Source organism: Phalacrocorax carbo, chromosome 12, assembly GCF_963921805.1.
Source record: "Phalacrocorax carbo chromosome 12, bPhaCar2.1, whole genome shotgun sequence".
In the NCBI taxonomy this organism is placed as follows: domain Eukaryota; kingdom Metazoa; phylum Chordata; class Aves; order Suliformes; family Phalacrocoracidae; genus Phalacrocorax; species Phalacrocorax carbo.
This window is the reverse complement of record NC_087524.1, coordinates 1323912-1348287: the sequence shown is the minus strand read 5'-3', so window position 1 is coordinate 1348287 and position 24376 is coordinate 1323912. Positions and strand designations below refer to the sequence as shown.

General features: G+C 44.4%; 1 protein-coding gene and 1 long non-coding RNA gene across 9 annotated transcripts in view; one reads left to right on the top strand and one right to left on the bottom strand.

Moving 5' to 3' along the window:
- PAX2 (paired box 2) overlaps positions 1 to 17549 on the top strand; it is a 102384-nt gene extending 84835 nt beyond the window's left edge. For 4 of the 8 annotated variants that reach the window (XM_064463680.1, XM_064463679.1, XM_064463678.1 and 1 more), the window contains 4 exons: positions 941 to 1150; positions 4843 to 4944; positions 10942 to 11028; positions 12375 to 17549. In XM_064463680.1, the coding sequence (XP_064319750.1) occupies positions 941 to 1150; positions 4843 to 4944; positions 10942 to 11028; positions 12375 to 12496 (521 nt within the window). In that variant the 3' untranslated portion in view covers positions 12497 to 17549. Of the gene's footprint in view, positions 1 to 940; positions 1151 to 4842; positions 4945 to 10941; positions 11029 to 12355 lie in introns of all 8 variants that reach the window. The other 4 variants (XM_064463685.1, XM_064463681.1, XM_064463684.1 and 1 more) reach the window with 3 other exon arrangements.
- Positions 1 to 24376, bottom strand: part of LOC135315463 (uncharacterized) — a 295947-nt gene that overhangs the window by 169086 nt on the left and 102485 nt on the right. The gene's annotated exons all lie outside the window — the stretch shown is intronic.

Genomic DNA, 24376 nt, shown 5'->3' with positions numbered 1-24376 from the left:
GTTAGGGGCAGTTTCAAAGCTGTATCTATTGTGCCTATGCAAATCTGCACATCAGAAATGGAGGTCCAGTGCAAACAACGATGAAAATGAGACCTTTTATAAGTCCCCCACATTTCCTCTCCTCCATTATATCTCTCTGCCAAGGTACCTGTTAGGCAACACTACGCAAACAACCAGAGTCAGTTTTGACTGCTTTTATGGTAAAGCCCCAAAGCGTGCCACTGTGAATGAGATCAACTGATGGATCGATGGATTGATCTATTTATCCACTTATTAATTGCACAGTCCCATTTTTCACTTTACCCACTTCAAATTTCAGCTGCACCTTTTTTGTCAAAGCTTGTACAGAGTTTGGCTTGACAAGCTTTGGCCGTTACACTGAGCATCCTGCTTAACAGATGCTCATAACCACACTGCTCTCCTGGGGAAGTTTACCTTGGGTTTGAAGCGACAAAGCGGTATAATTCCCTGGGCCAAACTGTGTAAGCGTAGCATCTTCATACAGCCTCGGCCAGTGAGAGGAAGCAGCAGGAAAGGGAGCACAGAAGCTTCAGAGCATTCTCCTCCTTCCCAACCCTACGCTTCTTCCTGTCCTCCCCCTCCTGCATGTTCCCTCCCTCACCTCTCCGTTTCCTGCATCCCATTCCTCCCATCTGCCACTGCACTCCGTTCTCCTCACCTCCTGCTGCCCCTGCAGAGGCATCCCTGCAGTCAGAGCCTAGCCCCCGGGTGCGTTTACTGCCGTTGTCTCAGCACTGGCTCCTCTGATCTACTCCTAACCTTTTTGTTTTTATTTTTGTTTTTAAATTAATTTCCCTGTAGATTTTAACCACTCCATTTTCATTTACCCATTTTGTTCTTCCTCTCCTCCCTTCCCCACCCTCCTTTTCCTCCCCCTGTTCCCTTTGTCTGTCTGTGTCCATCCCTTACCCTACCACAGAAAACCTCTCCTCTCCCCTCAGTATAAAGCAAGAGCCTCATGGAGCCTCTCTCACCCCTTTCACCCCCACCACGCCGGTCGGCTCTGGGCAGGCTGATCTTCAGCCCTTCCACATGGCCCTTTCAGACGATGCGTCCACGCCTTGCTACAGTGCCTTCCTTCATCATGGTGCCCACTTTGGGCAATCCAGCAGCCAGCCTCTGATAGCAGGTAACTGGCCTTGGCCACAAACTCAGTGGGGATGCTGCAGGCAAGGGGTTCAGTTTCGTCTGATGGGGAGACCAGTAAATGCTGCAAGCTCTTTGAGTGCAAGTGGGAACCAGAGCAACCATGTTCCAGTTCTGTGTATGCAGCACATATTCTCAGCTCCATGGAGAGTCACAAAAAGATTTCATGCCTGTCCTTCATTTTTTAGAATAAAATGGGAGAAGAAGCTGTAACTACCTAGAAGTGACTGGGTGTCCCAGTTGGATGGGTTTGCGGCTTAGTACAGAAACACTCGTACAGCAAAATCTTGTGCTGCCTCAATAGCCTAATGCCCCTGAGTACTGTAGGCCCAGCAAGGGCGCTGTGTCTAGCCTAAGGCAGATGACTGCAGCTTGAATAACCTAGCCAGCTCTAGGACTGGTCATTCAGCACGGGTTGTAAAACTGCTAAGCTAGGTAAGTAGAGAGGCAGTTGGTGAGCACTACCACGGTTACGTTGTGAGCAATATTTGAGTCATCTGGTTCAGGAGACCAAGCAGTTAAGAAACAGGGCCTCACAGCTGAATGTCAAGACCAGGAAGGGTGGGTAAGAGACTATAATGTCTTACAGACAAAGGAATACAGACCTGAGGTAGGTGGCCTTTAAGAGAAGGACAGAAGTGAAGAAATAGGAGGCAGAAGATGACAGCACTTAGACGCAGCAGGCTGGAGGGGAGGAAGGAGGAGTTTCAGGTAGGTACTAGGGGAAACTTCTGTGCCAGGTGGCTGAAGCAACATTGCTGCAGAAGCTCAAGGGTGGCTTGGATGAAACAGCGGGAAACATTTTAGGTGGTCACTGAGGCTGTTGTCACTCCGCTATCAAAGAACATGATTTGGGCTTTTTCAGAACAGACAAAGTCTTAGTGCAGGCCACAGTTCCTAATGCTCAAGAAACACATCCTACCTCTGCCTCCTTCATGTTCCTATATCATTTTTCTCGTTTGACCTAACATCCTCCCTTTGTCCTGTCAGGGGAGATTTGCATTTCTAAACCTCCCCATAGGAAAGCAGCAAGTAACAGGAGAGAAGACTTTTGTGTTCATAACACTGTGTTAGTCCAATGCTACTGCAGCCAGTAAGAGCCTCTTCCCAAGCCAAGGAGCCTCCTGCCAGACGCTCTCCAGCAATATAGCTCTCTGGGGATGCAGTCATACGTGACCACCCGCTAGCCTAGAAGGCACTGTGCTTCAGGAGAGGCACCTGCTGCAGGGTCCGAGTGGAGAATTAGACATAGGAGAAAGTGCTCAAGAGCTCAAACTGTCACAGTGATGAAGGTGCTGTTCCTCACTCAGAAGGTTCTCGGAGAAGGGAGAACGGCTGGAGTTGGAAGCATGTTATGAGCAGGATAGGTGGTAACTGTGCCGTAGCCCTGGAGTACAAGAATGTAATAATCCTGTCTACGTGTTGGTAATGAGAGGAGGTAATGGAAGGGGCCCGCTTGCATGTAACAGCATCGTGGGAGTCTCTCTGTGGGACTCTTACTCACGTTGCTGATGCTGTGTTTGTTTGTTGTCTTTTTCAAGTTGGGGATTTTGACAGATGATCACTTCCCAACAAATTTTCCACACTGAGTTTTGAACATCAGCCCCTGTGCACTCACGTCTGAATGAAAACACAGGGGCGTACGCACATAGATCGAGTAGCAGAGTGATTGTGTATGCGTTCCCACTTGAATGGAGGTGTCAAAACGAATTAATTTTGCCTGCTGCTACATAATGTTCTCTCTAACTTTTCAGTGACACTGTTTTCTCAGTCATCACCTGTTGTTACTTCTCAGGCTAGTCAATATATGAAACTAAAAGGACATGAATTTTAAGCATAAAACTTTCTTGCCTTAAAAGAATGTGAGGGGGAAAAAAAAGAACTACATCTAGTAGATGTTAATCATACAGATTAATGCACAGCTACAAATCACTAAAGGAATGATGGTGATAAAAGAATAGACGAGTGTAGAATATAAACCCCTGAGGCATTATATATTTATTTTTATCAATATTGGGGAGTGGCTGGAAAATGGCTCAGCCGCTGTCTGGTAGTTCTGTGCCATTATCTAAGAGGAGGTGAGCTAGGAACATCAGCCACCGATCAGGAACCTCTTCAGGAGAAAGACTGAACTTGCATTTCTTTTTCTTGAGCAAATCACCTCAGTAATCTTTAGTCAAGACTTATGAAAGCAATGACACTGGTTTAGCCTACCTCATCCCAGAGAAACTTCCTCCCTTCAGGTTAATGCTCCACGTTGATTAATTTTTGCTTTGATGTGTAACCATTATTTATTTCTGATTCCCCAACCAAGGTTCATGCTACTTCCAGGGCCTGCTTTATCAGTTACCATTCTGCCGCTAGTAGAGCTAAACCAACTCTTATTCTTCTTTCACTGGCACATCCCAGCACAGTTCCAGTGACTCTAGTGGTGTCGATGGGTCGTACTTAACCTGTCACTTCTAAAGGTGACTCAGGCCGCAGCCCTCCAGTTAGAACAGACAGGAGAGACAAAATTTAACAAAGGAACAACAAATGGCACAAACTTCTTGGTGAGCTACAGTTCACTTAGGGAATGTGAAAGGCTTTGGATGCCTGGAACGGGCTGAGGTTTCAGTAGGCAGTGTTGAGCTGTAAATCTCCCAGCAGCTGGGGGGCAAATATTATCTTAATTTATTTAGCCTCTTTTTTTTTAAGCTTTTTTTTTCTTTTTTTTCTGGTTTTGGCTTGAAACTCCCAGCAGCTTCTGAGATTATTTCAGTTCATTTAAATGCAATAAGCACTAACAGCAAAATGCCCTTCTGGCTGGCCCATTTTCAGGCTAACCAGTCCAAATGAGGAAATGCCTCTGGCATCAACTAAGAAGCCTCCAGCTGCACTTCCTAAGAGATGAAAAATAAACTACAATCATCCACCCAGTCCACACCCCTCTCTACTTCTTTGGTGGAGAAAAGATATCACAACTTTAAGTATTACTAACAAAAACTTGTACCTGTGATAAAAATGAAGTGGGGCTCAGACTAATTCACATGATCCTATTATTATATATATATTACACCAGCACCTGGAAGGAGTCCAATCAGTATTGATCTCGTGCTGAGCACTGTGCAAATGTACTAGAAGTGTGCCCTTGCACCAAAGAGTTTGCAGCATAAAAAGAAGCACAGAGAGGTGAAGTGACTTGGCTGAAATCATCAGCAGGTGAATGGCAGAGGTGGGAAGAGAGACAGGCACAGAAAACTCTTGGATCACTTTCCAAAGCCTTGCACATTGATCATGCCCTAAAGCAACATCACCACAGTTTTGGAACTTCATCCTCTGCATAAAGACAGGATCTCAGCTACCCTGGCAATGAATATGCTGCCGTTCTCTGTGCAGCCTAGGGCCATTTTGATTTAGTTAAAATAGATCCAAAATCTACAATGAAGTGAAACAAATTATTTTGAGCCTCACAAAGCTAAGTTCTACCATCCACTCACACAGGGTGAGATCAAAAGTACTACAGCCTTCCCCCAAAATTTTCAGTGGGCGGACAGCACTTATGTAAGAAAAGGCTGCACAGCACTTGCCCATCAAGCTGCTAGTCATGTGATGGTGGGACAAAAGGTGATATCAAATCAATATTGAAAGGTCTTATCCCTTTTGATCACTTGTCCTGATTCTTTCCCTTTCCAGGTCGTGATATGGCAAGCACCACCTTGCCTGGCTACCCACCCCATGTTCCCCCAACTGGACAAGGCAGCTACCCAACCTCAACTCTTGCAGGAATGGTTCCTGGTAAGTCAGCCTCCAGACTTGTGTAATGGTGCACACGTGTTTGAACAGTATACTAGCACTGTAAGAGCTTCCACACTTGGCTTTGCTATTGCTTTGCTGACACTAGGACCTATTCTTTTCATAAAGAAATCATCAGGTGCCTATAACCAACGTAGCTAACAACGCTTTCTGTAACGTATCTCTTTTCCCTAGTAACTGATTCACTGCTGCTATGGGCAACTAGATATCTATAACCTGTGGCAATTAATTGGTAATTAATTAACCTTAGTATTCATTAACTAATGTAATTATTTTCCAATGACCCATGCAGATGATTATGTACTGCTCGTGGCTCAGGATGTGCAGCTATCCACTAACTTAGGGTAATAACTTACCTTCTCTCTAAAGCCAGGGCATCAAACTGAAAATCATCAATGGTAATTTAATACCTGCAGGTTTCGGACCCCTGCTGTCCATAGCCTAAACTAGCTAAGAACTCGGCAATGATCAACAGTATTTCAGAAGAAACTTTTCTCCTGAGAAACCACTCACTTTCACCAACCAGCTACTTGCCCACCTCCTGTTTCTAAGAGAGATTCTTGGATTGGAGGCACTATCTACCTAATCCTACATCCAAAGGCAAAGTGTTTCTTTGCCTTTGGAGAGATCCCTTCTTTTGGCAAATGGATTCTCCCACTGTTTAGGGAGAACATTTCGCTATTTACCCTAGGGCAACTGAGGAGTTTATTTCCCCAGGCTCTGTTCCCCACTCCTCTGATGACAGTTATCCCCAGCAGATCAATGAAGAGGCAGGATTTTCTTTTCTCAGCCATGGTAGCTCAGAATGCAGAACTTCATCTGCCGCTGATTTCTGTTTCTGTTACTGCCCTGGTGTGAGTCATGACGGCTAATGAGCAGGGACTCAGTCCATCCTGCAAGCTCTGCTACCTGAAGGGTGACTCCAGAACAGAAGCAGCAGAAAGCTGAGGACAGGAAGTTCTTCAATCACTATGATATGACTTGCCAGGGCTTGTGAGTGAAAAGCCTAACTTAACCCTCATCCAAATCTCGGAACAGCTAGCGAAATGAACATACACTGTGGCTAGGAGAGTGAAAATGTCACTGATAGGAAATGTTTGCAGGTCAAGGCCTTAACATCTTTAAATGACAAATCACTGCTTACATACCGTGAAGTACTGGCTAATACCTACGGTCACATTCCAGAGCTAACAAGCTACCTACAGCTTATGATCCTAAGGCACAACAAAATTTTGGGCTATGCGTGAAGATGATGTGATTGATGCCCAGATCAGGAAAAGACAGTGGATTGGTCCTCTCCTCACCCCCACTTTAGTCCCTTGGTATAGTTGACCAGCTTGCGGAACTTTTGGGGTGGTTCAGAGTTGGCAAATTTTAGGGCAGCTCCTTTCACGCTAAATTTTTCAGGGAGATGGTTTGGCTCCAGAATCAGAGAAGCACTAAGCCAATATAAACCAATTTAAAACCCCACACAGTTAACAGTAGGTAGACTCAGTTGTCAACACTTAAGTCAGTTATAGGTCAAAACTTGTAGGTCATGGCATATAGAAATGATTAATAACACCAAAATAGCTGGCCCTTTGAATAGGTACTTCTAAAAAATAGGCTGTCCTCACCTTCTAACTGTTCTCAACTTCTCAACTGTTCAGCGACTGCTATGTAAGTTTAACATCCTCAATCCAAGGGTGATATTGACATCTAAACTGGGACAAAAATTTTAAGACCACTAATCACAGGGGTCACTCATCCAAGAATAGTTATTTCAGCTCCTTGAGGTGGAGGCTACTTATCCATAAGACAGCAGTGTCCCCCAAAACACAAAAATACCCCCAAATAGAAAAGGAACAGGACGATAGAGAAAAAATTTGAGTTATACTTAAAAGAAAAAAAGGTTATTCAAGTCAAATGGGTATCTTTACATTCAATCTAATGTCAACATTCAATTAGAGGAAGCTTTTCCAGTGGCCTACTTGGGCATCCTGCAGTAGTTACTGCATCTTTCCGCAGAGCATCGAGTTCTGGCTGTTTCAGTCATACCCCACTGGTCAGACCCAGCCTGGCAGCCCTTCTACTCCTGTCTTCTAATGTGACTGAAGCCAACAAGCCGGAGATAAAGAGGCTTCCTGGGAAGGAACATAAGACTTGACTTTAATGGGTCACACTGCAGACCTCTGCAGCCACTACTCTCTGTCAGGGGCCAAAAGTGAATGCCTGGGGAAGGGTATAAGAGTAGAGCAAGCACATATCAGTACGTTCTCAAAAGATCTCCCATCCTCCAAGTTGCAGCTCAGACACTTCCTAAGCCAGACTTAGTATCTTTCTATTTAATATTAAACACCCTCAATGAGCTTCCCCTCCACAAACTTAAACAGTGTCTCTTGAACCCATATAAGCCTTTAACATCTGTAGCAACCTACGGGAAGAAGTTCTGTAGCTTAACTACATATTGTGTGAAAACTACCTCCCTTATTTGTTCTGAACCTGCCACCTGCTAGGCTCACTTCATGCCTCATGGTTTCTGTATTAGAAGACTAAACATGCCAAGATTTAAATACAGATACCAAGAAATACTGTTAGTAAAAGTTCCCAGAGCACAGATTGCGCAGAATATAGGCCTCATGAGATCACTCCTCTGTGCTTGCTTGCAACCTCTGTTAAGAGCCCAGGTTAAACAGAGAAAACAAATATGATGTCACCAAGGGTTTGTTACATGCCCCCAGGCCAAGGAAGATCGGGGGCCAGCGCTTTAACTGCTTTGGAAACAAGAAGCCAGCAAGATGAACACTCAGGAAGTATCTTTAAGAAACATACTGACACACAAAAAAACCTCCAGATGTGAGTGAATATAAAAAAAAAAGATGCTCTGTTTTCTCTAAATAAAGGTGCAGAGCTAAAAATAGAACTGGTCAGAAAGCAGAATTTCCAACCCACGCAAAACCCTCATTTAGCGACATTTGTTTTCATCTTGCATAGAGATGGGGAGTCAGAATCTTGCAATAGTTCAATTTACAAACATCAGGATGAAACATTTCAATAATGTCAACATGTTCTAGATGTCAAGACTTATTAAAATAATAAAAGAGTTGAAAGGAAATTAAATGAGATTAGAAAGGCAAAATGAAACAAAACAAGAAAGTTGAAACATAATACTTGGTTTCAATTTGCAGTCATTTCAGAACTTTTCTTTCCAAAACTCCATTGAAGCTGACAAGCTTGGGCAAAACGTTTCCATTTCGATGAGACAGCATTTTCCAGGGGAAAACTGCTTCTGAGAAGATTATTTGACCAGTGCTAACCAAAGCTGCTCTGTTCTATGCGTGACAACCTTTCACTAGACTTCTACTCGTACAGTCTAGAGAAGAGCTTGTCTCCAGCAGCAGTGGTCAGTCATGCATGCCAATATCTGAGGTGTGCGCGGATGATGTGGTAAGATACATACCCTGCATTTGCCCTTGCCTGTAACTTCAGGTCCCAGGCTGCAGATGTGGACGAAAGCCAATAGTCTCTGGGCATACACTTGAAAAAGCAGGGGTCAGTCACTCAAAGAAGGATGAATCAGGTATTGTGCTACACTTAACCTGTGCGTCTGAGATGTTCCCTGCACAGGTAACAGAGTACCTTTGACCCCTGCCTCAATTCTCCCTCTTTCCCAGAAAGGCCGTCAAGTTTCTGCAAACTGTTTTGGTAAAGTGAGCATCCGCCGAAGGGAGCTGCAGTTTACACAGAGCAGCGCAGAGCCTGCAGAGGGCTGGTGATGGCAACGGCAGGGAGTCGTTAAACAGAATCCAATGTTGATGAGGAAATTACACTTGTTTCATTAGCGATCGGGGAAGGCGATAGCTCAGTTCCTCTTGGTCACAGTTGAGCTCAAAAGCTCATTATCCTGCTGCATGCATGCTTTCACTCCTCGTCAATAAACACTGTTTCCAGTGGCTGCCCTCCCTCCTCCCCAGCTCTCCATAGCTGGGGCTCTTTCTCCTCTACTTAACCCGTGCTTTAGGAACAGTATAAACAGTTTAGGGTGACAACTCAGAAGAGGGTGAGAGAGAAGCTTTGAAATATCAGAACTTCTTCTCTCCATGCGGAGAAGTGATGTTTATATAAGCATATCAAAGCAGAAATTCTCATCTGGATAGCTTTTCCCCTCCTTTGGGAAGCAAACCCATTCCAGTATATTCCACAGATCAGTCACTTCAGTACAGATACATCTTGACTATGCATTGGTTTTTGCCTTTGTATCCTACCCCACAGCACCTTGGTCACCTTAGCAGGTTTCACCTATTCCCAGCTAGCTGTCAGGAGTTTCAGTGCAGAATGTTTCTAGATGTGGAATCGTGCCGAATTATTATCATTAAAACAGCACTTAGAGAGGTCTGTCACACAAAATGGGGTTTGACGCCGAAGCTAAAACTACTGTGACTGAAATACCTTTGGATGGTGGTTGTTTTTGATACACACACATTTTCATACTGACTACTTTGGTTATTACCCTGAGCGTCCCTAAAACACCTGCTGGACAGGTTTTCCTCAAGTTTAAACCAGTGCAAATCCCCTGACTTCAACAGACTTCATTTCCACCATCTGAGGATCTGTGGTTTTGGCTTTAACTCTCCAGTGAAGGGAGATTTGCAGAGATTACCGTATAATTAATTGACATTTCTTTGGTAATTGTATCACAGGCATCCAGCGCATCTTGCATTGACGCCTTCCCCTATTCCAATGTACCTAGCAGGAACCCCAGGCGCTTTCCAAACACTTGTGCTGTAACAACTCCACCCCCACCTCAGGGCAGACCAGAAGCTAACGCTGTCTTTTAAGTGCATAATGCCTTTCAGATGGCACTAATTGTCCCCAGCCTGTTGGTACTGCATTAAATTGAGGTTATGATCAGATAATGGCATGGTTTTACTTAACAGAGTCATATATTTTTAAGTTTTGGGAGATTTATTTATTTTGAATGCAGCACCATACCTCTGTAGTTACCAAATACAATTCCCTTAGCCCTGCACAGCCTTCCATAAAAAAGGAGACCCTTATGCACAATAAAACTGAATATTTAAGAAGACTCTACAACATTCAAATCTTGGGTCAGAGTCTTATTACGTCACTAAGCTCACAGTATTTTGGTTTGGGCCCATTTTACTGTATGTGAAAAAGGGAGCTGTAGCCCAGCTTGTCTCTCAGATTCAGAATAGCACCTAAAGGACTAACCATTAGAAAATTATTTTCTGAAACTGGAATTCAGCAAGATTCCTCTGTAACTATTAACTCAGCATAAAGGTGCGGTTCATTGTATATTAATCACTTCTCTGACTAACACCATCATATGGAGCAAGAAAGAAACAGTGATTAGTATTTTTTCCATTTTGTTTTATATTTAAGCCCACCCTGCTCTCAGAACATTTCCAATAATGAATGATACTCTTCTCCACAAATATGTCATCACCCTCAGCACCTTAAGAACAAAACTTAGCAATACATATTGCCATCAGTCGCACTGCTGGTTCCCATGAGTTTTGTGACCTTGTCCCGTCAAGCTCCCATGTCTGCTGTCTTGACACTGCTGGAAAACATTATTATTTTATTTAAAAGATTTAATTTAAAAGAAAGCTGACAGCTAATTACAGAAAAAGCTTGTATACGCAGTGCTACTGCAACCTGAGAATGAGAAGCCAGAAGACAACAAAAAATAAACTAGTTTAATTATTTATTCGTATTATTGCATTTCATTATTTTAAACTAACTTATTGATTCTGAAGAGGTCAGTTTTATGATTTTTAATTGTATGGGTAAGCAACATTGCACTGAACAAACACTATAACATCCTGAAGGGCACAGTCCCAGCTGGGCGAGGAAGTTCCCTGCATATACTAGTTCTCCCGATGACATAAGGCTTCAACACGAACACTGGCTCAGTGGAATAGCAGGCATAAACCTTCATTCCTAACTGTATTTCACACCTTCCTTGCTTTCTTCCAGGGAGCGAATTCTCAGGGAACCCCTACAGCCACCCTCAGTACACAACCTACAACGAGGCCTGGCGGTTCAGCAACCCTGCATTACTAAGTGAGTACCTCTTTCCCACAGCACACCCCCAGCCTCGCGCTCCTTCTGTTTGTCTCTTTGTTTTCTTTTCTTTGGTTTTTTGTTTTGTTTTGTTTTGTTTTGTTTCTGAAGAGGACTTCCAAGTATTTGGCCAGGTGAGAGGCCTTTTTCCTCACTCTCCAGTTCAGTGTCGAGATGGGTATATACCTCATGCGTGTTTTCTATATGTTCTAAAGCCGATTCCTCTTGTGTGAGACAGTTCAGAATTCCAGTTCAGCTCTGTCTTCTCCATGGCCTGCATCCACAGTTATTCCAGATGAGATCAGAAGTTAAATTCAGGTTCTGGTACTCTTTCAGGCTGCAGTCAGCATCCTTTCAAGGTCTGACTGAAAATCCAGATGAGGTTTCACTCCTCTTCCAAGCTAAACCCACGCTCAGTTCCTGGGGACCTGGATATCCAATCGAAGTTCTTCCTATCGGACCGGTTGGAATGGTGTCCAGAGTGGGAGACAGGCTGCATCGCTCGGTTTATAATAGCCAGTAGAGTTTTCTTGCAGGGATATATGCATCTCTGGTGACTCTAATAGGCCCAGAAATAGTCGGGGTTTTTTCAGAGGGGAAAAAACCTCCCATAAGACCATGTCTTCTAACACAGCATTCCTTTGCAAGGGAATATGAAGAGATTTATTATATGCAAAACAAATCAGCTGTGATTAGTACTTATGTATTTAGTGAGGTTTAACAACTGGATAATAGATGTACATTTTATTCCAGTCTTGTTAAATCTCAGTAAATATGATCTTAATAATCAATCACTATTTAAAACACATTCAATAACCATGTAGAGACCTTTCATGCCAGATGTGACCAAAATCCCAAGCAATTTTGGTTCATTTTTGCATTTTGTTTCATTTCTCCCCTCCTGGTTTTACACGTGACCTGCGTACTCCGCCAGGTGTGCTCGGAACATCTGGCCCTGACACTTCCCTTGCAGCCACAGATGAGGTGTGGCGTATTTGTGCTGCAGCGCTCACGGGCTGCCCTCCTGGCGACTTACGGATGGTCAAAAGGAGCAAAAGGATCTCCTGCCTGCAGAGGGGCTTCAGAGCCAGAGGCCACAGCAGTATCTATCCACTGAAACGTGGCTCTTGGCTGGCTTCAGCTAATTGCTTTTCCCTAATCCCATAAAGAGCCGAGTCCCCAGGTTCGTTCTTTTGGTTCCTTTCCTTTTCTTTCTTCCTTTCCTTTTCAGTTCTCCTTCGTTTCTTTTCTTCGTTTGATTTTTTTTTTTTTTTTTTTACTGTTTGTCCTTTCAACCAGTCCATTCTTCTCCTGTGTTAACTTTCAGGTTCCCCTTATTATTATAGTGCCACATCCCGGGGCTCCGCACCTCCCACTGCTGCCGCTGCCTATGACCGCCACTAGTTACCATGGAAACCACATGAAACTGCAGGGCGACAGCTTAGGCCTCCACATTGTACCTGTCTGATCACCTCCCTCCATCCCTGGGAAGGGTGAAGAGACCTTCTCCGCTCCTCCCCGCAGCCCAGTTCCTTCCTCGTCGCCACGAAGGCGCCGGACCAAGCGCTCACCACACGAGATTGAGACCCCCCTGCCCTCCTCCCGCCCGCTGCCCCCACGCGGCTTCTCCTGCGGGAGCCCTCCACCGCGCCACGCCACGTCCCCTCGCCTTCCAGGCCCTGAGGGGGACTGGGAAGCGATGCAGCTGGCAACCATTGCCTTACAGGACCCCCTTCTGGGAGCGGTACAGGCCGGGGGGAGCAGGGGAGAACGCCGCTCCTGAAACACTGTTCCCCAAAGATATGCGCTGCTGTGGTGGACTCTTCAGCACGTGTAACCTGTGATGCTCACCCTGCTTCCCAGGACAGAGGGAACAGTCCGGCTAGAGCAGAGAGGGCAGTACAGAGACCTGACCCATCTAGCAACGAAGAAAAGGACCAAGGAACTATCTGCGCCCCACGAGGGGTTCTCTGTGCACCTCATCCCCACTCTCCAGCGCGGCTTCCCCCAGAGTCGGCTGCACCTCATGCGTGGTGACTTTGCAGGCCAGAGTGGGAGGAACCTCACACATATACCCACAATTTCTGTGACACACAATCAGCTCAGACAGGAGGATGGAGCAACATTTACAAACCAACCGACAAAATGAAGAAATATATAAATAGATATATAAATATAACTGTGTTTTTATGCTTTGTCATGAAGGTCTGTAAAAAGGCAAAAAAAAAAAAAAAAAAGAACAAATCCCCAATTTTCTAAAAAACCCAAGCAAGCAAAAACAACAAAAAAACCAAAATAATAATTAAAAAAACGTACAAAAATTAAACTCCAAGTCCCATCCCTCCCCACCACCTGAATGGCAGACAAGTTCCTCTGACGTTTGATGCTCCTCTTTCACTCTAGGGTTTTGTTTCCTTTCTGTTTTGCACTACAATGGGATGGTGGTATTGGAGAGGATTGGATGCCAGCTCCACCCCGGTCGCCTCCTCCTCCTCCCCCTTTCCCAAATCCTGTCTCTGGGGAGCAGTGTGGACAAGTCACATCTGACAAAGTTACCAAACACATCAGTCGACAAAAAAAGCACTGAGTCAACAAACGTTTTCCATGTCACTGGTTGGCAAACAAAGAAAACAAGCCCAGCTGCGCTCTAACTGCGCTGTGTGGTGGAAAGTGTGGGGCTTCATGTGGGCCCATCTGATTGCCCTCTGGACAGCTGAGACTGAGATGGACAAATTCAGGATTGGCTGGGATTATTGCTTGGTTCCCTAGCCCTTAGCCGCCGCTCCTTTTACCTTAACCCCTGTACCCGTGACGACTTCAGTTCACCCACATCCCAACTTTCACAATTTTAGATGTGCCCAACACCCATTCTCCAGATCCCCACGGCCGGTGACAACAGCCTCATTATCTGTGCCCAACAACTAATCTCCTAACCACTATAGCCTATATGGGCCCCCTTCGATTCCCAGTCCATCTGCTCATACACCTACTAATTTATAGGCCTCCATTCAAATCCATATGCCTGCATCGGACCAGCCAGTCCCAACATACAGCCCCGTCTTTTCATCTTCAATCCTATATCGTGCACCCTAATATTTACCCCTTATCCCAAATGCTCACCTGATGATTCTCTAGGGATTCTCTGCTCTTTTTGGTTCCCAAGTGACTGGCAAGCACTGTTCTGCAAAAGGCTAACTGTCAATAGAAATGCTTATTACTCCTGTATTGTCAGCAAACTCATAAACTGTTCCTTGCACTGACACTTCCTAAAAAATACTCAAAGAAAACATGAAGGCAGCTATAGCCTGTCCCCAGGGCATCAAGTCTGCCAAAGTAGATCCGTGTTGTTTTAGAGAGGTTTCAGATAAAACTCGTGGGCTACTGTCCATGGACAAAGACAGGATTGAGAATCAAACCCCCGAAGGGCATAAAAGTGAAAGGCGGAGCAATCTGTACAGCCAACATTATGTATAAAATCCAAAGTTCCCAGCCTCAGAGGAGATGCGGTTGTGGACTCGGTATTCTGTCTCCAAGTTTAACTTGTATGTATGAAATCCGTCATCAGTAAACAGCTGTGTTGATCCCAAAGGCCCCTTTCACCTAACACTTTTAGCCCTTGCATGGCTCTAGCTGATTATAGGTCTGTGTCTTCTTTAACGGGACGCCCAAATGATATGGGCATTTGGGGGGGGTATGTTTACATAGAAGATATAGAGCTAAAATCTGTTCCTGTACAGAATAAAATCAAAGAGGTTACTCCTGATCTATTAAAAGTGTTATTCCGCATGTCTTACCTCTGAGTAACCTGCTGCAAATAGCAGAGTTGTTACACTGTCACCGAGACCAGAATTTGGCCCGTTATCTCATCTTATTCTATATAAGAAGAAAATTCTGAGTAATTTCTAAAAATTTTTACTTTCACCACTCCTTCTGTTTTCCTCCACAGACACCAGATAGATGCTGGGCCCTGTTAGTAAAGTCTCCCTTTTAGTCTCTCAGCGTGGCCTTTGCTCGACTCGCGCACCACCTGGTTTCACCCAGCAGGTGCTCAGGGCAGAGGCAGTAAATCCCAGGACCAGCAAGGAGAACCTCCGGAGGAGGCTAGAGAAAAGGAGACTGTCACGCCTCACACTCGGCAACCTGCAGCCCAGGGGCCACCTCAAGAGAAGCTAGCAGCTCAGAAATGCTTATCTTTATAACGGCGTTTCGCTAAACTTGAGACACGAGCTAGGGTACGAAAGCAGGATTTGGTTGGCTCACTCATGGCTGGCTTGATTTGACCCTCGGAGGGCCAAATCCATTGTTGGTGTAACTCCACTGATAAAAGAGGATTTCCACCAGGCATTGGATTGGTCTGGAAAGTTCCTAAGTATGGCATATAGTTTGACCAGGAAAAATTAGAAGGAAAGCAGAATTACGCAAAGGACTGGGTAGTCTAATCCTCTTCCACCACCATCTGTAGACCCCCCACGCGAATGTACTGAATTACATTTGCCAAAGAGTTTCTTGTGTTGGTTGTTTTGATTTACAGTCGGTGGATGCATTGTAAAGCAGTATTATAGCTAAAGTCTAGTAGCTGACACAGGGATTTATGTGGTGATATTATGCAGAAGAAAACCATCAATATTCATATAGATTCCATTAGACGGGACTATGCAGGAAACGCAAAAATTCTACCAATTATTTAATATTATGTTATTTGCAAAAACAATTGCTGCTTTGTAGGAAGATAATGTGTGTAATGTGAAGGCAATTCCTCTTGTATATAAGTTCATCTCCATCTTCATCATGGTAGTTATTAAAACAGCCTCGTCTCATCCTGTAGATAAGGAACACGCTGTCTGTACTGTGCAAGTCTCGTTGTGCTCACTGAAAACAAAACGATGTGTTCAATAAAGCACAGCACAAATCCAGAACCTGAGGGAACAGCCAAACCTTGGAAGGACCCCTTCCCCAACAGGCCAACAGTTGCTTTGTTATAGGTGGACTTTTTTTTCCCCCCCTCCTTTTTCTTTAAAAAGTTTTACAGGAAAAAAATGAAAAAGAATTGGAGGAAGAAATCACTATGCAAAATCCAGTGAAGTCTACGACTCACAACTCTCTCCTCCACTCTGCTGTCTCTTCCACTTCTTTCTCACACCCTCTTTCCATTCCATTTCTCTTTCTCTCTTATTATTCTTCATTCCTAATGCACTTTTCTATCCAGAGAGGGAACAGCATTACTGATATGAGAGCAGGTATCTGGGAACTCAAACTCCCCAATTCTCCTCGTGGCTCTAGAGAACCTTTGTCAAGTCCAATTTCCCCTCTATGCCTCACTTCCAATCTTCTGTAAAATGGGGATAACAATAATTCCCAGCTCACGGGGGGATTGCGCAGCTGAATTAATTAGCACCGGCTCAGTGCTTTGAGATCCTGGAAAGAAAATTCTATCAAAGTGTTAAGTATTATTCTGAATAATAATGAATGTTTCCATTACATTTCTCTCTTTCCCTTTTTCTCACACGTCATTCTTTGTTTCTTTATTCTTCTTCCTTAGCTCTCCCTTCACTTCTTTCTTCTCCTATCATTCTTAGCTCTGCTGCTACGTTTGCTTTATCTAACTGACCAAGCGGAGATGTTGTGTGACTGGATCTCCTTCTGTCACCATTTTTTCACGGGGGAGGAGTTTCATGAGTTCTCAAATGCCACGCTTCGCTGGAAGCAACAGGGACTATGGCATTTAAACTGGGCAGCACTTTCAAGTCCTGTTCTCTGAAGCTCCCACGTCCTTTTGGCCCATGGGATGTGGGGCAAGAAGGAGGGAGGTTTGCGCAGGGCAGATGCATTAAAGCTGACACCCTTGCGACCTGTAAATCTGTTGGGGAGGGCTGGTGGCAATGAGCCCTGCTGTGGAAACAGGGAGAAGTCTGCATGCTTTCTGACCCATCGGTTGTGATGATTCAAATTCAGAGTAAGACTTTGGAATTAATCACAATGTGAATGTGAGGATGTTAAACAAACAACAAAAGGAAAACAAAAAAAACCCCTGCACCTCTTTTTCCTCTTGAATATATAATTATATATGCACATAAACATTTTCCTAAAGGAGTTTTTGGTTTGCTGAACTGTTGGAAAAACCCCACCCTTTTGTCCCTACGGAAAAACACCCCTCTGGGAAAAGAAATAAGAATCATAGCTGCCCCCTTTGGCACTGACAGAACGAGGGCTTCTGAGGGACCCCACAAATACCACAGTGTGCTCCTTGGCTGGGCCCAGGACGGTGGCAAACTTGCAAAGCAGGAAGGAGGGACCAAACAATGACAATTACAGAACTGACGACAAATCCAGCCGTAAGCAGCTCTACTGATGCTCTCCAGGCTAAGCTAGACATGAGACCGTGGAGGGGAGGGGGCCAGTGCCAGGTGCAGGGTCACATCCATTCTAGGCTGCTGCAGCCACTCTTGGCTTTTCCTCATCGCTTCAGTTCTGTTTGACTCTTTTATTTTCTCTTTTTGTGCACATGAGAAATAAACAATTTTTTTTTTTGTATGTCATTTTGGTGGCTTCTGGCTTGTTTCTCTTTCCCCCTCCTTCTGTCTCTCCCCCCTCCCTCCCCAGCGCTTCTCTCTCCAGTGGATTCCCCTTGAGGTCTCCAGGATGCTACATTTGTTGTACCTAGCACCCTTCAGGCACCATGGAAACAATACTATGATTGCTAACAACCACCGCACCACATCATGGAAGGCACCACACATGGTGCAACATCCTACAGTGCAATCCAGCCCCCACCCCGGTCCTATTCACTGCCAGCAGGGCTCCTTCTGCTATTGATCTCACTCAGTTGACTCCCAATGATCCATAACACGTCAGGCATCCCCAGCCAGTTCAGAAAATCAAAATGCTGTTGGGTAGCCGCAACATCAGACAGATGTGGGGGAACCCCGAGACCCCTTCCCCTCTCTGCCTGTTTCCTCATAGCCCCAACTGGGGATGAGCTCAGCACGCCTCTAGGAGGATTATAAGTCTTCCAGAATCAGCCCTGATGCTCCATCAGGGCACTGGGGGGGCTGCGTGCGAGGTCTCAGTAAAGGGAGGGTGGCAGACAGCTTTCAGGTCTTACTCCCACTTCTCTGCTACCCTGGTTTTAGTTTCACGAGAGGAATCCTCTTAGCCTGATGTTTTATTATACCTTGCTCTCTCTTAATCTCTATCTGTCTTGGTCAACCAGGGGGCAAAACCAAATGCAAAGTCATTAATAACCCATTCTCCAAGCTATTCATCGTCTGCCTAACAAAGAGCTAGGCATTAGATTAAGGTATGCTATAAACATACCAAATACTGAGGTATTCACTCAATTTTTCTTCAGTCAAGCATTAATTCTCCAGGAAGTCAGATGCAGTTTAAGGTCAGAGAGGCGGAGTGAAAATGTAGCAAGGAGTCAGGCTAGGCTAAATCAATTTTGCTTCTACAATTTTAGACATCTAAAAATATTTTCATAACAGCTTATGAAAGCCAGTGGGCCACATTTTCTGCCGGTGTGTGTGTATGCTAAGGAAAGCCACTGCAAAAATGCTGTCATGAATTCTAATGCTTTCATGAAGCTTTTGCTCGTCTGAGAGTTAAAACATTTCCTTTTGTTTCAGTTTATATTTTTCCCTTTCAGAATTAATAGAATAGGCTGAAAATCCTCCATCAGGGCATTTTCTGTAAGTGAAAGTCGATTTGTTGAAATCCAAACAGTCTGTAAAAGCAATTCAATTTTCACAACACTGCAGCAAAACTGCCTGGCAACTATCTTGAAGTCGGAGACCCCAGGTTTGCAGGGTCCGCCGCCTGCGAGACAGACAGGCCTGGGATGCGAGGCAGGGGTAGGATTGCAGTCAAAATCGGAACAAAAGGGGATTCCAAAATCCTGAAATCTTTTACACATCAGAATTCTCTTCCTCTACCAAAGTTTAGGTGGTAAGAATCAAAGCATGGATTAATAGCTGAGATCCTGGATGTTAAACTGACTGGAGTCAAGGGAAATTACCAAGGTACATTCACTATCAGAGGTGAAAGACAGGCTAAGCATCAACAGACAGATGCGCCGGAAGAAAACAAAATGGATTTTCAAAATTCATCCTGGTAAAATAATTGTAGAAGAAAGATTTAGAAGCTAGCATGATCATCTCCTCTGTATCACACTTCTTACAGCTCAGAGAACTGCGCCCTGATGCGCCTGCGTAAGTCTCCATAACTGATAGTTGAACTATAGCAAAACTTTTGCAACTTCCAAGAACTTATATATCTTGCAAAAAGAAATACTTGCATGGAAGAGCTATTTCTACCATTCCAACTAGTATTATGTTCCTTTAATAATCCTGCATAATCAATGGGAGTTCTCAGTGAGAAAATGTTGTGTGATGAAGCTAAAAAGAGCACCACAGTCTCTCTCACCACAAGAAAATTATATTGTAAGAGATTATGCAACCCTAAGTAATGAAATCCTCCTTATAATTACTCTGACAAGAAAAATAAAGAAAAGTTTGAACATTCTGAGATGATGACAACTTTCTTTAAAAACAAGTATGTTCTTTAATGAGGTGTAGGCAAGGAAAGATAAAACATATCCAAAGTTATTAATCAAGATAGCGGATTAATTTACTGGAAACACAATCAGTACTGAAAAACTGTGAGGACCTGGGGACTGGCAAAAGTGGAAGAACAACAAATACGGCACCAATGCTTTAAAGGAAAAAAATTATTCTGAAAACTATCATCTAGTAAATCTACACAATGATGCTTGAATCCAAAGTAAAATACTTAAAAATATTAGGGGAAGGATCAGCTCACTAAACAAGTAGTGGTTAATGAAGATACGCATAATAAACAGTCTGTACATAAATTCTTGTCTGCTTTAGTAAAAAAGCTGGGAATATCCTCAGGACAGTTAATTACGTGATTCAGGAGCCTTCTGCAGTGAAGCAAAGGAAGTGTGTTAGAGCCTGTACTGCCAGCCCTTTGTACTTGAAAATCACAAAGTACCACAAAAATCACAAGATTGACTGGAAATCATGGGCTTTGTACATAACACCAGATACCATTTTGTACACATGTATATTTATATATACATGTGTATATTTATATATACATGTCTGTATTTAGAGTGTTGTCAAAAGGTCTATAGCTACATTATTAATTGTGCCTCTTCTACTGCGAGAGTCAAAAATTCACTTCTTTTAGTTAAAACTGAGCGGCTCACTGCATGGCAGGGACCCACCCTATGGTCTAGTGCTTTAGGAAGCAGCTCAAATGTCACAAGACCTGGAAATGGCCCTGTAACTCCTGGCAAAGCTGGTCCAATACCAAAGCTTGTCAAAGACTTGGGCTTTTTCCTGCCTTCTGCCGTGTGACATTTTGGTCATAGCTGCCCATCCAAAGCATGTTTGATCATTTCAGGTTCAAAACTCTACCTGCAAATTCATTCCATGGCAGCTGCTCAGAGAGGCCCTTTCTCCTCTGTTCCTTACCCCCACAGCAGGAGAACCCCCCTTGTCAACCCTGGCTGCTTCCTGCAACCCCTGCCTCCTGCCACCTCTTCCACACTTTCCTTCAAGATCCCTTCCAGTGCCTTGCCAGTTGTCCCTCGGCGTTGCCCCTCAAGTGGAAAACACGGACTCTCAGTAATCCCCCTTCCTCGTTCTCTGCCCCTTACCCTCTCAGGTTTAAACCCTCCCGTGTTCCTTGTCGTACACGCTGGGGAGATCATCCTGCGCCACAGGCTCCCTCCTCAGGAACTACTGGCTTCTCCACACCCCCCTGTCCCCCCACATCGAGGACCTTCTCTATCCTTACTGTTTGCTGCCGCTTTCCACAGTCCCCTTCACTCCTCTGGTGGGAACACCAGGCTTGAGGACAGAGGCAACATCCATCTTCACCGCAGGCAGCCTAACTGTCTGCTGCCAGAGTTTGTAAGCAACTGCTGACCGGCTGTAGTCAGTAAATGCCGACCGAAACCGCCTGTGGCTTCCACCCACGGGAGAAAAACTGCAGGGGACTGTCTTGACGCCATGCAACGCATGGCACTGGTTTCACCGAGAGCTACGCACTGGTCTTCGGTAAAGGATAAGCTTTCCATTATGAAACATAACAAAAATGGCTTAACTTCTAAATTGTCTCCTTTCCAAACATATTATTTGCATCAGAATTGCTCTGGCTTTGCCCCTGCGCCTGTTCAAAAGGAGGCAAATCACTCTGTTTTAAAGAGACACAATGACAATGAGATATTACAAACATAATGATTTTCAGCCTGAGACCAATTTCAAATGCACCCTGTTGAACACTTATGAAAGGAAGACAAACAAAAACTACGCAGAAAACCCAGAGGGGTATAAGACTGAACAGTGTGCGATTTCACACAGATAGCGTGCAGAAGAAAGAAGCATTTTTCCTCCATCAGAATGCAGTTTTAACTACAGACCTGGATTTGGCACCTCCTTCATACACCCGCCATGGTTAGCTGTAGCGCCTCACTAATACAGCAGCTTCCACGTATGCACTTTTCAGACTCGTATATGGAAGTCAAATAATCATTAAAAGGCAAATCAATCCGAAGAGTCTTATTTTCATGCCCCTTTCTCTAACATCACGACCAGTAGTTTTTAACTTATATTTCTAAAATCTCTGGTTTATTTTTAAGGAAATGGCTTTTATTGTAACTGGCAAAAGTGAGCTTATGGACCTAGATGTACTATACTGGCAGCTATTCTTCCAGTGATTGTTTTCTGTTCTTACTGTTTGCTAATTGAAAAAGATTGAAAATCACTTCTCTAGATACGCTTCAAATCTCAGAGCATGACATAAAATCCAGGAATCCAAATTTCTCCCAAGCAATGTCTAGCTAACAAACAGTTAGCTGTCTAACGCATCAGGAAAGTTTATATATCCTATCCCCCTGTTAAAGCTGAGTAGAAATAGGATAATAGCTTGCTAACACTATCAGCTGAGACAACCTTTTATCTCAAGTGGACACGGTCCACACTCAGAAGTCCCAGACAGACTGCACAGAATCATTCTTCTTAAATGTCATGGGTTGCCTGTTTTAAACTGAAAAGTCCTAGAGAAAAAAAAAAAAAAAGCAGTAAAAGAATTGAGCCAAGGCTGCAAAGCTGGGTACCGAGAAGTTAGCCAACGCCAGAATACAGGGAGAACAGTCAGAACTCCGCAGGTAACATGCCAGAGGGGACGGGAGAGAAATTAAATGAACTTGTCACACCAAGCTCGCTAACTTCGTAGAGTCTGTTAGTTACACTGGGCAAGATTATCACAAGAGGTTTGCACCACCGCGAACAGAAACCCCTTGGACGCTCCCGCTCCCCGTGCACTGGTCTCCCCTACCACCCACCTTCGTCCAGCAATCCGTTTACATCACACAAGTGTAATATGCTAGTAGGTTAAATTTGCTAATAAACCAGGATGTGAGCGTGTTACACCTACTTAGTATTCAGTTTGCTCTTTTATAAATGACTTGGTAGAGAATCAGGCCCTCCTCTCTAGCTGACTCTCATCTGATTCTAATTCAATTTCTCTGCCTATTGTTTATTTCACTGCTCCCCTGTGAAGTGTCAAATGCTGATGTTCCGTCAGCCTAGAACTGTCGTTTATATTTGTCATTCAGTCCTTGTTAAAAAATAAAACAGGACTGCGCCTGCCTTGGCGCGCTCTGCCTGGGAATTCCCTGTGGTAAAATTAGTCCATTTAGATGGAAAGTTTTGTGTCACTCCCCTGTCTAAATTGGCAGATCTGGCTCTTTTGCAAAAACCAATAAACTGTGAACCTTGATGCATCTGTCAATCAAACTCATCTTTCGTGAGCAAAGCCAGATGACAACAAAAGCTGGGCAGGCTCCTCCGATTGGTTCTTCTCATTTAGGCATATCAGGAGGCACCTGTCACTCCTCTGGCTCCGCATCGTGCTCAGAGGGACTCCATTCACAGAGAGATGAAACCTTATTGGGGGCTGGGTTGGGGCTGGGATGGGAAAGGAGGAAGGGGGAGTTTACCCTCCTCACTTTCAATACAATCTGCAGCTCGGCTCTTTCCTCACAACTCTGGTGAGAGGCAAGGAGCTGGCATCACCTTTTGCTCCGGACATGGGTTTTTTCATATCTTAAGTGAAAGCTTTCATTTCCTAAACTACAGAGGTTTTCTGGTGGCTAAAATGATGTAGCAGGAGCGGTAGATGTGACGTGCTACATCCCTGGGGCTCTGGGGGCTGAGCCACTGTACGGCAGAGGAGAGAGGACATACCCCAAACCCCTTTCCCAAACTGCTGTGTGCACCCTGCCTATCTGGTCACCCACCAAGGAGAAGCACAGAGGGTATTTCTACCTCTCTGCTGGGAAAGGAGGGATCGCAAACTGATTGAACAAGGCCTTGCATGTCAAGGGAAGCATCTTCTATAAAGGCATAAAAGAGGATGAAAAATGGCAGCGAAGAGCAATAGCTCACACCATGGTGCTTGAGAGGAACTGGGGCACTTAGGAGCTGGTGATACCTCTGGGAATGATCCCCAGAGAGATCAGGCTTCAGGGGACATCTCAGCTTGTCCAGTTTTCACTGGAAAATTCTAAGCTCTACTGTCTGCCCTAAAGAAGGGTGCCAAATTTTAATTAATGCAAAAAGAGAATTTAACCCAATTTTTCAAAGTGTAATAATTTGCATATTTGCATTTGGTTGCCACTGAAGCATTCAAGAAACTTGTTCTTCCACAGAGCTGCTGCTTGATGATGGATTTATGTTGCCTCTTAAGCACCCCAACACAAACCTCACTGCAGGCACCTGTATTTTCTCTTTCTACTTTGTTTTCTTTTGCTGAGAACAACTCTGCCATCATAGCCCACTTACTTTGTCTGCAGGTATCAATGTAATTGCCTTGGCAGTGCAGTAGCCAGCCAGTCCTCTCACAACCAGAACACGGCATGTGACTAGTTCTCACAGCTGCCTCGCAAGTCTCAGGGAAGTTTTGAGCTTTTGCTCCAGTTACAGGATATATGATATAAGACAAAAATCTCAGCCTTTCTAAAACACTTGTGAGTTCATTTGTTTCTACTATCCAGTTGCAATGACAGGCTCAAAAAGACAAGACGAAGGACTTACAAACAAACAGCAAAAAAACCCTCTTCATGGCATTTAAGCCTATGTCATTATTCTTGCAGGAGGAGGAAAGCAATTCTTGCTTCCTGAGTGTGTGAGACTTGCCAAACTGGGCATACAAAGTACTGATTTTCATGTGAGATGAATCTCGTAAAACATTGTCCAGATGATGCTAGTTAGCATTCATATACATGTTTGCTGGACTACACGTATAAGGTCAAAATACAATC